The sequence below is a fragment of the Suncus etruscus genome, chromosome 11 (assembly GCF_024139225.1).
Source record: "Suncus etruscus isolate mSunEtr1 chromosome 11, mSunEtr1.pri.cur, whole genome shotgun sequence".
NCBI lineage: Eukaryota > Metazoa > Chordata > Mammalia > Eulipotyphla > Soricidae > Suncus > Suncus etruscus.
In genome coordinates, this window is record NC_064858.1 from 92,935,321 (window position 1) to 92,948,931 (window position 13,611).

The 13,611-nt window shown below is 39.7% G+C and overlaps 1 protein-coding gene across 2 annotated transcripts in view; it reads left to right on the plus strand.

Annotated features, from left to right (window-relative positions):
* Positions 1-13,611, plus strand: part of SRGAP1 (SLIT-ROBO Rho GTPase activating protein 1) — a 340,351-nt gene that overhangs the window by 158,771 nt on the left and 167,969 nt on the right. For both annotated transcript variants that reach the window (XM_049782733.1, XM_049782732.1), the window contains exons 2-3: positions 8,131-8,326; positions 13,213-13,375. In XM_049782733.1, coding sequence (XP_049638690.1) covers positions 8,131-8,326; positions 13,213-13,375 — 359 coding nt within the window. The remainder of the gene's footprint in view (positions 1-8,130; positions 8,327-13,212; positions 13,376-13,611) is intronic.

Sequence of the window (13,611 nt, forward strand, 5' to 3'; positions counted from 1 at the left end):
AAGCTATAGCCTCTGCTTCCTCTTTCCCTGGCCAGTTGCATTTTATTTGATAACTATTAGTCAGCAGATTTTTATAGCATATAGGAGCTAAGTAAATCTCTTTAATATAACATATAGAGTAGTTTGAAATCAACTACTTTGTTTGGGTGTATTATTCTTGTTGGATTGTTGAAGTTGATTCCTTCTGTAGTAATGCTCTGGTAGAACAAAAAGGAAATGATCATTCTTTTTAAAAGCAATAAGTTTTCACCCCCTTAAAAACAGAATTATTTAGTAGACACTGCTCTAGATTTGAGTAATGCCATTTAGTGTCTTCTCAGGGGTGGTGATTTTTCTGCCTTAAAGAGATTGTACTGTTGTCTACAATTGTGCAATGTCTTGGTATTATTTCTCCTTTTTCCAAAACAGGTAAACCTTTTCTATGCCATTAAAATTTTTATTAAGTAACATGTAAGTGATAATACCCACTAAATAAATTTATACTTATCATTACTATTTTGCAAGAAAAGAAATTATGATGACACAAAGATATTAAAATAAGAGTCATTTTATGAATGCCATTATTTAGAAGTGACTCCCTTATCTAAGATACTAGCAAACACTCTGCTTGGAACTATGTGGAACTATATTCTTATTGTTACATTATTTTTGGAATGTCTCCAAATTAAAATTTAATTGAATTTGGACATGACAGGCTTTTGGGGGGAGGTGGGCCACACCCGGTGACACTCAGGGGTTTCTCCTGGCTATGTGTTCGGAAAACACTGAATAATACGTTGTTGTATGGATTTATACCATGTTGTGTTTAATCCTTACTTGGTGGTTATATGCCCAGGAGAATATATATCATCTCTTTCACCTTTCTAGTTAATCCTTGAGGAAATTCCAGATTATTTTCCAAAGCAACTATAACATTAGTCCTATGAGCAGTGTATATGTTTTTCCACATCCTTAAGAACACTTGCAATTATTTGTCTTTTTTATTATAGCTATTTTAGTGTATATGAAGTAGTACTTTTGATTTGTATCCTCTGATAAATAATGTGTTGATACACGTGTCAGGTATTGTGTATCCTTTGTGCATCATTGGAGATATTTTTAAGTCTTTTTCCTATTGAGATATTTGGCCAATTTTTTTAAAAAAGTGGTTTACATGTGTCTTTATTATAGTTGAGAATTTATATATATAAACTAGTTTAAAGTGCCTTATAAAACATGATTTTATGTGGGGCCAAAATGTCAAAATAACAGAAAATTTAAAACTACATGCTAACATGCTCCTTAACATTAGCCTTAGAGATGTTTGGGGACTAAAATTCAAACTCAGAGAAACACAAACAAAAAGGAATACATAAAAAGACAAAAATAAAATATATGCTGTTCAGGGAAATAAATTGAATTCAAATAAAACATCTTAGGAAGTGATATTTATACATCATTAATCTAACAAGGTTAATGTCCAAAACATATAAGCAACTCATAAAACTAACAACCAGAACCCCTCAAAAAGAAACAAAAAAAAACCCCACTACTGGGGCCGGGCGGTGGCGCTGACGGTAAGGTGCCTGCCTTGCCTGCTCTAGCCTTGGATGGACCGCGGTTCGATCCCCCGGTGTCCCATATGGTCCCCCAAGCCAGGAGCAACTTCTGAGCACATAGCCAGGAGTAACCCCTGAGCGTTACCGGGTGTGGCCCAACCCCCCCCCCAAAAAAAAACCCACTACTTAAAAGTGGTCAGAGGATCTATACAGACTCTTCATCAAAGAGACAGATAAAGGCCAGAGGAAAATCCAACGGGTCCAGTATAGGCATTGCATATAGGAGCCCACGTTGGAACACTGGCACGCCATGGTCCTAGAATATAGAGTTGGGAGTGGCTTCTGGGAACTGCCGGATTGACCCTCAAACCACACCCCTTCCAACGACATACAAATGAATGATCAAAGGATACATAAAGAGATGCTCCTCATTTCTTATTATTGGGAAAACCAAAGGAAAACTGTGAACTGTCACCTGCCATTTATAAATTGACTATTCTGTAAAAGAAATGCAGTAAGTTGAAAAGGATGTAGAAAGAAAGGAACCTTATGCTGGTAGAAATCAGCATCATTGTGAAAAATAATATGGAGAGTCTTCTAAAATTAAAAATAAATATTCCATGGGGCAGAGAGATAGCATGAAGTTACCAGGGGTCTCAAACTCAATTTACCTGGGGGCCACAGGAGGCAAAGTCAGGGTGATTGTTGAGTGCAAAGTCAGTAGTAAGCCTTGAACATTGGGGGGTGTGACCCAAACAACTAAAACAAAACAAAAAAAGATTCCTCTAGGGCAGGGCCACAAAATGTTATACGGAGGGCCGCAAATGGCCCGCGGGCTGCAAGTTTGAAACTCCTGAGTTAGGTCATTTGCCTTGCATGCAGAAGGACGGTGGTTCAAATCCTGGAATCCCATATGGTCCCCCGTGCCTGCCAGGAGCAATTTATGAAGGTAGACTCAGGAGTAACCTCTGAGTGCTGCTGGGTGTGACCCAAAAACCAAATATCAAAAAAATAATAATAATAAAAAAGATTCCCTGATCCAGATACTTCTGGGAGTTTACTCCGAACACACAAATACACAAATTCAAAGAGATTCTCATATGCTTGTGTTTATTATTTAATTATTTACAATCAGTGATGATTGGAAAGAAACTTAACTGCCCAAGGTGCTCTCACACCTTTTCTTTGTGGTGCTTGTACATATGTTTGTCGACTCACTCACAGTGAATTGAGCTTCAACAATTCTGATTGTGGTGCTCACCAGCAGTTGCTGTCATGTTCATACAAGTTCTCACACGGATCACACTACCTAGCTACGGTGCTTTCACATTCCTTTTAGTTGCAGTGCTCGCCAGAGTCTGCATTCCTTTTTTGGATATGGCACACAGTTCTGTGGTGTGGCCAGAACTCACATTGGCTCCAGGGACCGCAGTCAGGACAGCAGCGAGGATCACACTTGGCACATGTGGGGCACTGGGGATTTGAACTTGAAGCCATATTTATAGGCTTCAAGGCAGACACTCTAAACCACTGTCCTATTCCTATGCAATTTATAAATCACTCTACTCTGTGATACTTTCACCAATTCCTTCACTAATCCTTCTGTTGCTGCGGAACGTGTTGCGTCTCAGCAATTCTCATGGGTCATAGTCCTTTCACAAGAGGAAAACGGGTACACGAGTGGACGAATGTGAAATATGAAATAATGATACCACACGCAGTATGTGTGGGGTCAACGCATTTCTGGCAGGAGTGCGACAAATTTAATCTTCAGGCAAGGGAGTATATAAAGGGTAAAGAGAGAATCATATCATAAAAGAAATGCCAACATTTGTTTCTTTCAAAGTACAGGAACTATCAATGTACATTGTTTGATTTTAGAACAAATACACATGGCTTTGGTTGGTTTGTAACCTTAGAATAGAATAGGTTCAGTTAGGAGTCAGAGGATAAAAGGAAGGCTAATTTCTCACATATCAAAGTAGATCGGCCCTAGGTGTCATTACAAATGTAAATTAAGGGATAGCAGGAATCCTAATAACAAATATCCTTAACCTGAGGGAAATAGTATTCTAGCTAGGGGTTAAGACCCACTTCCTATGATCTGGTAATAGAAAGAGATAAAACTAAAGAAAGGGGTACAGAATTGAACCTAGTAAAATAGCCTAATTCTACACTGGCCAAACCTGTTGGTTAGCAGGTATACAAAGTGACAGGGAAAGTCCTTGAAGCAGTCATTCTGCTGTGGTGCTCAAGGCAAGGAGAGAAGACCATTGTCTTGAAGATGCTAAGTTTTGACTTGGCCTTAGGAAGCAAATAGGCTGACAGAAAGAGAGGTAGCTGGCTTGGACTTTGAGTTGCAAATATACTTAGCCAGCAGGTTACTTGTAGCAGCTTTCTTTGGGACTGGAATTCCTTTGGACTGCAAGGATAACTGAAGCCGAATTTCTGTAGTTAGCAAAGGAGACAAAATCAAATAAGAGAAATATAATGTCACAGTCATGTCAGAAATATAGCCAGTGATCCACGTAGGGGTTATGATCGGCTTCCATCGACGGGCCTTCTGGCTGAATTATTTCTTGGGGAAAATTAGGCACTTCACCAGGAAAGCCAAAAGACACATCTGGAGTGTGTTTTCCTTTTATAATGGAGACATCCATGTTACGTGCAGTGACATTCTGTGGCTGGGATGGCAGTGCTGTTATGATATCCACACGTAGATACACTGCCAGATTCTTAAAGTTTGGTCCCCCATACACCCAGTTCCTTTTTTTTTTTTTTTGTGGGGGGACACACCCAATGATGCTTAGGGGTTACTCCAGGCTTTGCACTCAAAATCACTCCTGGCTTGGGGGACCATATGGGATGCCGGGGATTGAACCCAGGTTCGTGCTGGGTGAGCCTTGCAAGGCAAATGCTCTACTGCTGTGCTATCAACGCTCCAGTCCCCATGCTATCGCTCCAGCCCCCTCACCCAGTTCTTTTCTGAGCAGTGGGGAAATGTCCAATTTAGGTGATCAAATATTTATTTTCATTATTTATTAATTACGTAAAAACACTTAATATGCTGTGCCATGAATATTTAGCTCGTAAGTTATGAGGTTGTATTAGTAATGTCATGCTTTATGTTTAGGGAGGTGACTTTCTATGTTGTTTTGACTCTAGAGCAGTATAAATAACCCAACAGTGTTCCTTTTCTACCAAGGAGAGAGAGAGAGAGAGAGAGAGAGAGAGAGAGAGAGAGAGAGAGAGAGAGAGAGAGAGAGAGAGAGAGAGAGAGAGGGAGAGAGAGAGAGAGAGAGAGTTTAAAGAACCCAACAGTGTTTTTTTCTACCGAGGAGGGTGTGTGTGTGTGTGTGTGTGTGTGTGTGTGTGTGTGTGTGTGTTTGTGTGTGTTTGTGTGTGTTATGGGCACATGCATGCATGCACAAGTGTTTTTTGTTTTGTTTTGTTTTGCTTTGTTGGTATTGCTGGTGCTATAGATCAAAGCCACGGATCCATAGATGCAAGAGGCAGGCACACCTACCACTCTGAATCACCTCCTTAGCCCGGTCTAACAAGATACACAAATCTTGTTTGCTTTGGGGCCACACCCAAGTGTACTTCGGGTTTTACTCTTTATTTTATTTATTTTATTTATCAGGGATCACTCCTGGAGGTAATCAAGAGTTCATACGTGGTGCTGGGAGATCAAACTAGGGTCAACCATATGCCAGGCAACAGCCTAAACTCTGTACTATTTCTCTGGGCCACAAGATCATTTGGGTTGTGGGGGGTTCATTGTTATATGCCAGTTTTTTTCTTCATGATCCTTTTCATTGCTGTTATCTTTTCATCATCCTTCAGACTTTTTTAATTAAAGAGATAATTGAGTGATTTCTCCTTTGCTAAATTTTAGGGTATATAGTTTTTCTCAAGATGCTATAGGTTATTTCTTCTATATTTCCAGTAGTGAAAATATTAACAATGGCCTATTTTGATTGAAAAATAACACAAAAACCAGTTACTTCAAAATGGGTGTGAGGTTTTAACTGTGTAAATACAGTAAGGGGGAAGGTGACCAGGAGATAGATACCTCAGATGGTGGAGCTTTTACTTAATTTGTGGGAGGCCTGAGTTTGATTTCTGACATTGTATTCCCCAGATCCGTTGGGGAGGGCTCCTCTTAAAAATTAAACTTAGGGGGGCCGGAGAGATAGCGTGGAGGTAAGGTGTTTGCCTTGCATGCAGAAGGACGGTGGTTCAAATCCCGGCATCCCATATGGTCCCCCATGCTGGCCAGGAGCAATTTCTGAGTGGAGAGCCAGGAATGACCCTTGAGTGCTGCCAAGTGTGACCGCAAAAAAACAAAAACAAAAAAAATTAAACTTAGAAAAAATGTTTGAATACAATATTCCTTCTCAACCCTCCTTAGTTCTTAAACCCTGAAGAATCAAAGAAGAGACTAAGAATGAGACCGAGAATGAATCTCATATATATTTTTATGTACTTATGATGAGATTTGTACTTGCAGTAACTTCTTTTTCTTTCTTTTTTTTTTTTTTTTTTTGGTTTTTGGGCCACACCCAGTGACGCTCAGGGGTTACTCCTGGCTATGCACTGAGAAGTCGCTCCTGGCTTGGGGGACCATATGGGACGCTGGGGCATGGAACCGAGGTCCATCCTAGGCTAGTGCTGGCAAGGCAGACACCTTACCTCTAGGCGCCACCGTGCCGGCCCCTTGCAGTAACTTTTCATTTCTTTTTTTGGAACTAAGGCAACTTAAAAAAAAATGAAAAACTAGTTGATAGCTTGGAATGATTGATTTATTTTCTCTTAGTACAGCAAGATGTGCTCAGATTGCTTCATCTTAAAAGATTTAAGAGATTCCTGAATGGCTGAATGGGAAATACCCTACCCTAGAGTATTTTTTTTTTTCTTTCTGAAACAAAAATAGTTCTGAGTTGGTGGGGAAGAGAGTTTGGCAGATGTGCTGATTATAATACTATATTGAAAACACTCACTCTGATTGACTCAAAACCAGCTGCTGTTCATGGTAGCTAAAGGCTATAATAATGTGTTTTACCCTGGTGTTCCCCACATTTATGAAATTCATAGTAGTCTTCCTTATTGTAGAGATGTAGAAACCAAAGTGAGTGCTTGAAAAATGCTTCCCTGTCTTGTTTTTTTGCCAAATTGTGTTGTCTAGAATATGAGCCTATCATGAGTAAAGACCTTACTTTGGTAAACATGATGGCACCTTCTTCCCCAGGGTAGAGACATCACACACTGCAAGTGCTTGAAGTATGTTGGGGGGGGGGTAGAAGTCAGGTGTGTTTGATTACTCTGATGATTGGAGATCATGGGATGACCATTTACAAACTCAAGTCACCAGATTAAAATAACCTTTTTAAAATCTTAGTCTCTTCTTTGTAGATGGGGACAAAACCAGTACCTTCCTTTGACAGGTTGTAAAATAATCAGTATTTTATTGTTGAGTAGATATTCTGAACACCCATTCAGAAGTTGACATCCTGCTATTCTCGAACTCTATTAAACATGGTTAAGTGTATGTATCTCTGTCTTTACTCTCTGTTGAAAAATAATCAGAAGAATTGTCGGGGGTATTATTTTAACATTGGTGTCTTCTACCTCCACTGAATTAGATACAGCCATCACTTTTAGGGAATATATTTGGGACAGGGAAAGAGGAAATAAAGACATTTCCAGTATGAATGATTCTTGTCTTTGGATGTTAGCCTTGGGTCAGAGAACAAAAACAAGCAAGTAATTATTGGTTACTGCATCTCATATTCTAAAATATAGGTTCTATTGTTACAATCATCTACTTATAGTTTTGTATGATACGGTTTTGTTTTAGTGTGTGCTAAATGACTAATCTTCACCTATGGACATTGTCAAAGGCATCTTTTTAAGATGCTATCTCTTGAGGGCTGTTAGTCTGAACACTGTAAGAAGTGAAGGCCAAGTGATGAACCCTTGAAATTGTGGAGAATAACACGGTGAGATCTTAGGTTTCTCTCATTATGAATGACTTACTTAGACATAGGAAAGAATTATTTTCGAGCAGAGCATCCCACTAAACCCTGAAGCTATGTGTTTTACAAACTAGAAATTTATGCACTAAATAAAAATTCAGATGTCAGGCTTTCTGTGCCAACTGGCAAATGTGTAGTGGTTCAGACGTCTGGAAGAAATGATGCTCATTTCTTTGCCGTTCTAACACAAAAGGGATAGTTGAGGTAAAATACAGTTGAAAAAATTGCAATGTACTCCAGCTACCCAAAGATGTCACATGTTATAAATTGTTATCTGGAAGGCTTTAAATTTGTTCCTTCATGACGCTGTGCATGTTTGTGGCATTGCAAATCTAACTCATGTTTCTATTTTTATTTATTACTTTCTTTCCTAAGGCTTTTTTTTCTTAAGGGCTAGCAGATAAATTATTAAAAAGAACCAACCTGGCTCTGCCTATCTGATAAAGGTCCAATTCAGAAGTAAATATATGATAGGATTCATTATCTTTATCTTTGAACATATATATCAGTAATTTCATAAAATCACAAACAATCTTTTTTCCCCCTCTCTTTAGAAATTCGAGCTCAGCTAGTAGAACAACAAAAATGCCTGGAGCAGCAAACAGAGATGCGTGTTCAACTTCTCCAAGACCTGCAAGATTTCTTCCGGAAAAAAGCTGAAATTGAGACAGAATATTCTCGAAACCTAGAAAAGTTAGCTGAAAGGTTCATGGCAAAAACAAGAAGCACAAAGGATCATCAGCAATACAAGTAAGAGAAATGACTCAAATTCATCTTGCCAAATGATATACTTCATTCTTTGTTTTATCTCAGTTGGTTTAGAATTGTCCTTTGTTAGCCTGGTAATTTGTTGATTGGTTATATATAAAAGAAAAATGCATTTCTAATTTATGAGCATTATTTCATCATATTTAAACTAATTTTGTCTTGATGTTTTTCTCTCTATTAAAATTAAATAAAACCTGTCTTTATAAAATTCTTGCTTACAGAAAAGTAGACTTAACAAAGGCAAATAAATTTAATTTTTTTTTTTTTTTGGTTTTCTTAGTTACACCTGGTGATGCTCAGGGGTTTTTCCTGGCTCTGAGCTCAGAAATTGTTCCTGGCTGGGGGGGGACTATATGAGATGCCAGGGATTGAACCCGCATCCATCCTGGGTCAGCTGGATGCAAGGCAAATGTACTATCACTCCAGCCCTAAAATTTTTTTTTGATTTTTGGCCCACACCTGGCTCTGCTCAGAGATTTACATTTAATTCTTAGCTCAAGGTATTTTTGATGCGGGGAATCCAGCTCATGTTGGCCATGTGCATGGTAAGCAACTTACCTGCTATACTATCTTAAGTCTGAATGGGAAATGTTAACATAGCTGCTTCTGCATGTGAAGACTTCCATATTCTTTTGTGATTTTTATTGGGGGGTTAAATTGTGGAGCTAGGCAGGGAGACAGGTCCTGGAGAGTTTCCAAGTGCAGGTTGTAGAGCCCAGATAGGTGGAAATTTGGGCTATCATGGAGATGGGAGTGCAAAGTTCAAGGGAAGAATCTTGAAGAAATGACAGGTAAGTGATGACCTGTATGGTGAGTGATGCAGTTAAAGGGCCAGAGTAGCATGTTCCAGGCAAGAAATAGTTTATGTATAAAGGGACCAGCAAGGAGGGTGCAGGGGAGTTTCTCAGAAACAAAAGTGATGCAATGAGAGAAAATTTTTAATTAGTTACAGATTTCAGTAGCCTAGCTAGGCCTGTCGAAATTCAGGTTTTATTTTGTGCTCATGAGAAGCCTTTGGGAGAGGTATTTTTGTATTCTTTCTTTTATAAGGATTTCTCCCCATAATGTTCAGCATGGCAGTGTAGTAGGCGTGATAGTATATATCTGGGCCAGAGGTGCTTTAGGGACCCCTATTCTCCATAGTTACTAAAGCTTGAGTAGGGGCCCCCAGACCCAGTGAGGCCAAGTTGGGCATGTGGTGCCAGGGATCACATGTATAACCTTCAGCTTGTTAAGTAAGTGCCCCACCCTTTGAACTATCTCTCCCTCACCCCTGCCCCCTTGAAGATATTTAGTAAGTGAGATAATGACCAGCTCATGTTTGCATTTCAGATGAGAAAGAAATTAGCAGGATTGTAGAGTAGATGAAGATAAGAAAGGGATACCACTTAGGGAGCTCACTCTCTCTCTCTGTCTCTCTCTCTCCCATGTTAATAATATGAACTAGCAACACTATAAGGAGATAGGGGTAGATTTGCTTAGAAAAAGTTCAGAGACAGTCCAGCACTGCCAATGTATCTCCGGTGACCTGGTTTGATCCCAGGCATCAATTATTATGAACATCTCCCTAAAACAGACAATAAACTATCTAAACTTTCATTTCTGTAGACACAGAAATCTGTAGAAATATGGAAATCTAGAATGGCCTAGAGAACCTGAAAATTACTTCTGTCCCCAAATTCTGAGAAATGCTAGTTAAAATATAATAGAAAATATGAAAAACTGAACTTAGAGGAAAGTTAAGGACATTTCTGGGGATTAAACAGTGGAAAATAAGAACTGAAGACTTATGTGTGACTTGCAGTTGGCTTTTTGTCCAGTGTGGGAGCAGTTGAAGTGGTGGGTGTAGCCTGAGGAACTAGAAGGTCTACCTGGTGACACATAAAGCAGAAAAGGCCCCTCATGAATACATGATGAGCATAGGAGTACTGGTGGGTTCAATATAGAGGTGGAGGCAGACAGGATTGGGTTTGCCTTTACCATGGCCTTTGCAGTTTGACTCTGAACGAAGAAACACGATCCAGTAGTTCTTGATATTTCGTAGTTGGCCTGCAGTGCATTGAATAGCCCTTCTATTCACTGAATGATGGTTAGATATTTAGCACTATGATGTCATTGAAGTTGGTCTTTGAGTTTTGTTTTGGGCTGCTCATTGTATCAAAACAAAGCTCTTGAACTAAAGTACCACTGTGCCTTGGAAAGACCAAGTCCCTTGGCTTAGAGGCATATTGACACTAGCTTTGTCAGTAAATCACTACAATCTGTAAGCTTCATTTTCTCACTGGTAGAGGGAATGCAAAGATTCTCTGCCTTAAATGGTAATGTATGTAAGGTCTAAGAGCAGCCACTGGATATAAATAGCTAACTGTAGAAAGCATTTACTATAAATCCAAGGTATTATGGAAAGCATTAAACATTTACGCATTAGGGTCCAGGGTTATGGCTCAAGTGATAGAACATAGGCCTTGCATATAGGCCCTTAGTTAATGGTGTGGACCTGAGGACTACTAAGTCAACGTCCTGGCACATATATTTTGCCAGCCTATGCATATGGTAGCTATACACACAACACATCACCTTTTGAGATATGTGTTTTCATATTTTAATGCTGGGAAGTATACTAGGCTCTCTTGGGTATGTCATTCTCTCTCTCTCCATCCCTCCTTTCCTACCCCAAAAATTCTAAATCAAACCTGTTCTTAAGCCAAAAAAACCCCCAAAGTCAATGCCCTCACCCCAAGAATGCCCAGAAGCAACAATAGAGCACACATGATTGCTCATAGACACATGTACAAACTCATTAAGGCAAAGGCTCATTAAGGTACAGCTCATGCCTCACAATAGTGAGACAATGAATATGTGCTCTGGCATCACAAGAAATGTAAGTCAAGAAAATTAATATATTAAGGTAATATTTACCTACTGATTGAGTTGATTCAGTAGAGAGACTCTAACTGTCCACAATAGAATTGCTGCTATCTACTATCTACTATTACAATGGGGTTGACCAGCTTTGTTGTCTTGTAGACAGTAAGAATATCATGTCGGGGGCCGGAGAGATAGCATGGAGGTAAGGCGTTTGCCTTTCATGCAGGAGGTCATCAGTTCGAATCCCGGCATCCCATATGGTCCCCTGTGCCTGCCAGGAGCAATTTCTGAGCCTGGAGCCAGGAATAACCCCTGAGCACTGCTGGGTGTGACCCACTAAAAAAAAAAAAAAAAAAGAATATCATGTCGACCACATATGTTTGCCGTGTTACAGCTACATCTCTTGGAATTGACTCTTTGAACAGCAGCAACAATTGGGGACTCAACTGGAGTATAACAACAGCAACCTCTGTGACCTAGACAGCAACTTCAACACACATACACATATATGCAGTTTCTCATTAGCTTTTAGTTTATTTGGTTACACCCTATATAATTGTGGCTTTATAAAACAACCAATCAGCTTATGTGTGTTCTTTGCAAGTGATGACTTCTGGGATTAGCCAATCAGATTATTTATGTAGCTATAAATGAGGGTTTGTAACATCACAATTCAGATGTTTGTTTCCTATGAAAATTAGGGTTTGTGGGACCACTAGTCAGAATATGTATGTAATGAGGGGCCATTGGAAGTCTTAATTGTTTGGCCCCCTCCCTCCTCATTTCCTCTCTTACTGAGGGTTGTGAGGCAAAAGTGGGGGGAATGTCTTTTCCTGGGAGGAGGGTTTATTACTTTTGTCACCACAGACAGATGTTAAACCCTGGATTAGGGGCTTCTTTCTCTATGTGCCCTCCCCCCCCTCCCCCCCGTCTACGTCCTCTTTCTTATCTCCTGTTTCCTCTTTCTTCTAGAGTGGATTTTATCTACATGTAGTATTAGTCCTGAATCTAAGGAACTCATTAGCAGTAAGGCCTGACTTAATCATTTCTTTCCTAACTTAATTAATATTCAAAATCACAAATGATCATGAAGAATAAAGGAGTAGCATGGCCTATAAAATGGCACTGATGTTCCGGACTAGAATACATAGTGTGTCATCTTTCTGTTTTACAGTGAAATTATAAAATAAAATATGTATGGCATTGTACTTTAATTTTTGGTTCGTTTTAAGCAGTTAGATCCCAGTTGGCCGCAGTTTTTGTCTGGGATTTTTTTTTTTTGGTATAGGATATTTTATTAAGTTGTCTTTTGTGATGTACATGAACTTTAAGCCTTAATATCTAAAAGCACAGCAAGGAGTTCCAAATCCTAGTTTATTGGCTTTAAACAAGACATCTGACATAACAGTCATATGACAAATAGTCATAAACCCACAAGCTACTTGGTTCTGTTCAGGAGTCTTGCAGCAGTGCTATAAAGTTTTGATTTCTGGGAATCCTTTTTGAGGGCCGCCTGAGGTTCTATATCAAGGGATTAATAAATACTTGAAAATTTATATTCCATGGGCAGTATATCTAGCCAAATCTTTTTTTTCCAACAACAGACTGTACATTCAAAGCAGACTCTGTGCACAGTGGCAAACCACAGTCTGAGACAGTAGTCAGTCGGTTTTTATGTAAACATAAACCGCTTTCTTCAATGGAGTGTTTAAGGCAGCAGGTCTGCCTAAGCCCTGTGTATGTTAGGACCCATAGCCCTTGTCAGGCGTGTGGATTTTGATTGATGTTTGGGGGCCAAGTTTTTACTTTCAAGGCATAGGAATTGCTGGCCTCTGCCAGCATGGCTGCTAGGCTGTTCTGCTGGCTGTTTTCTGTCTTGCTGCATGCAGTGCCCACAGGAGAAAAACCTGCAATAGTACTCTCCTCCTGGGGCTCCTCGTTTGTAGCTGATTGGGATAGCTTTGAAACTGTTGATAATTCTGTCTGTCTTCCCTTTCTAGAAAAGACCAGAATTTGTTGTCTCCAGTGAATTGCTGGTATTTGCTCCTGAACCAAGTGAGAAGAGAAAGCAAAGATCACGCCACTTTGAGTGACATCTACCTGAACAATGTGATTATGCGGTTCATGCAGATAAGTGAGGATTCCACCAGGATGTTTAAAAAGGTACCCTCCATAAATCTTGTCTTTGTATACTTACCTATAGCTACTTCACCTGGAACTACGCATGAGATGGCTTCAAAACTTTTAAAATGCATTTGTAGGGCTGGAGAGATAATACAGGAAGTCAGGTGCTTGCCTACCATGTGGCTGGCTGACCCTGGTTTGATCCCTAGCCCTATATGTAGTCCCCATAACATCACCAGGAATGGTTCCTGAGCCAGGAGTCAGTCTTGGGTGAT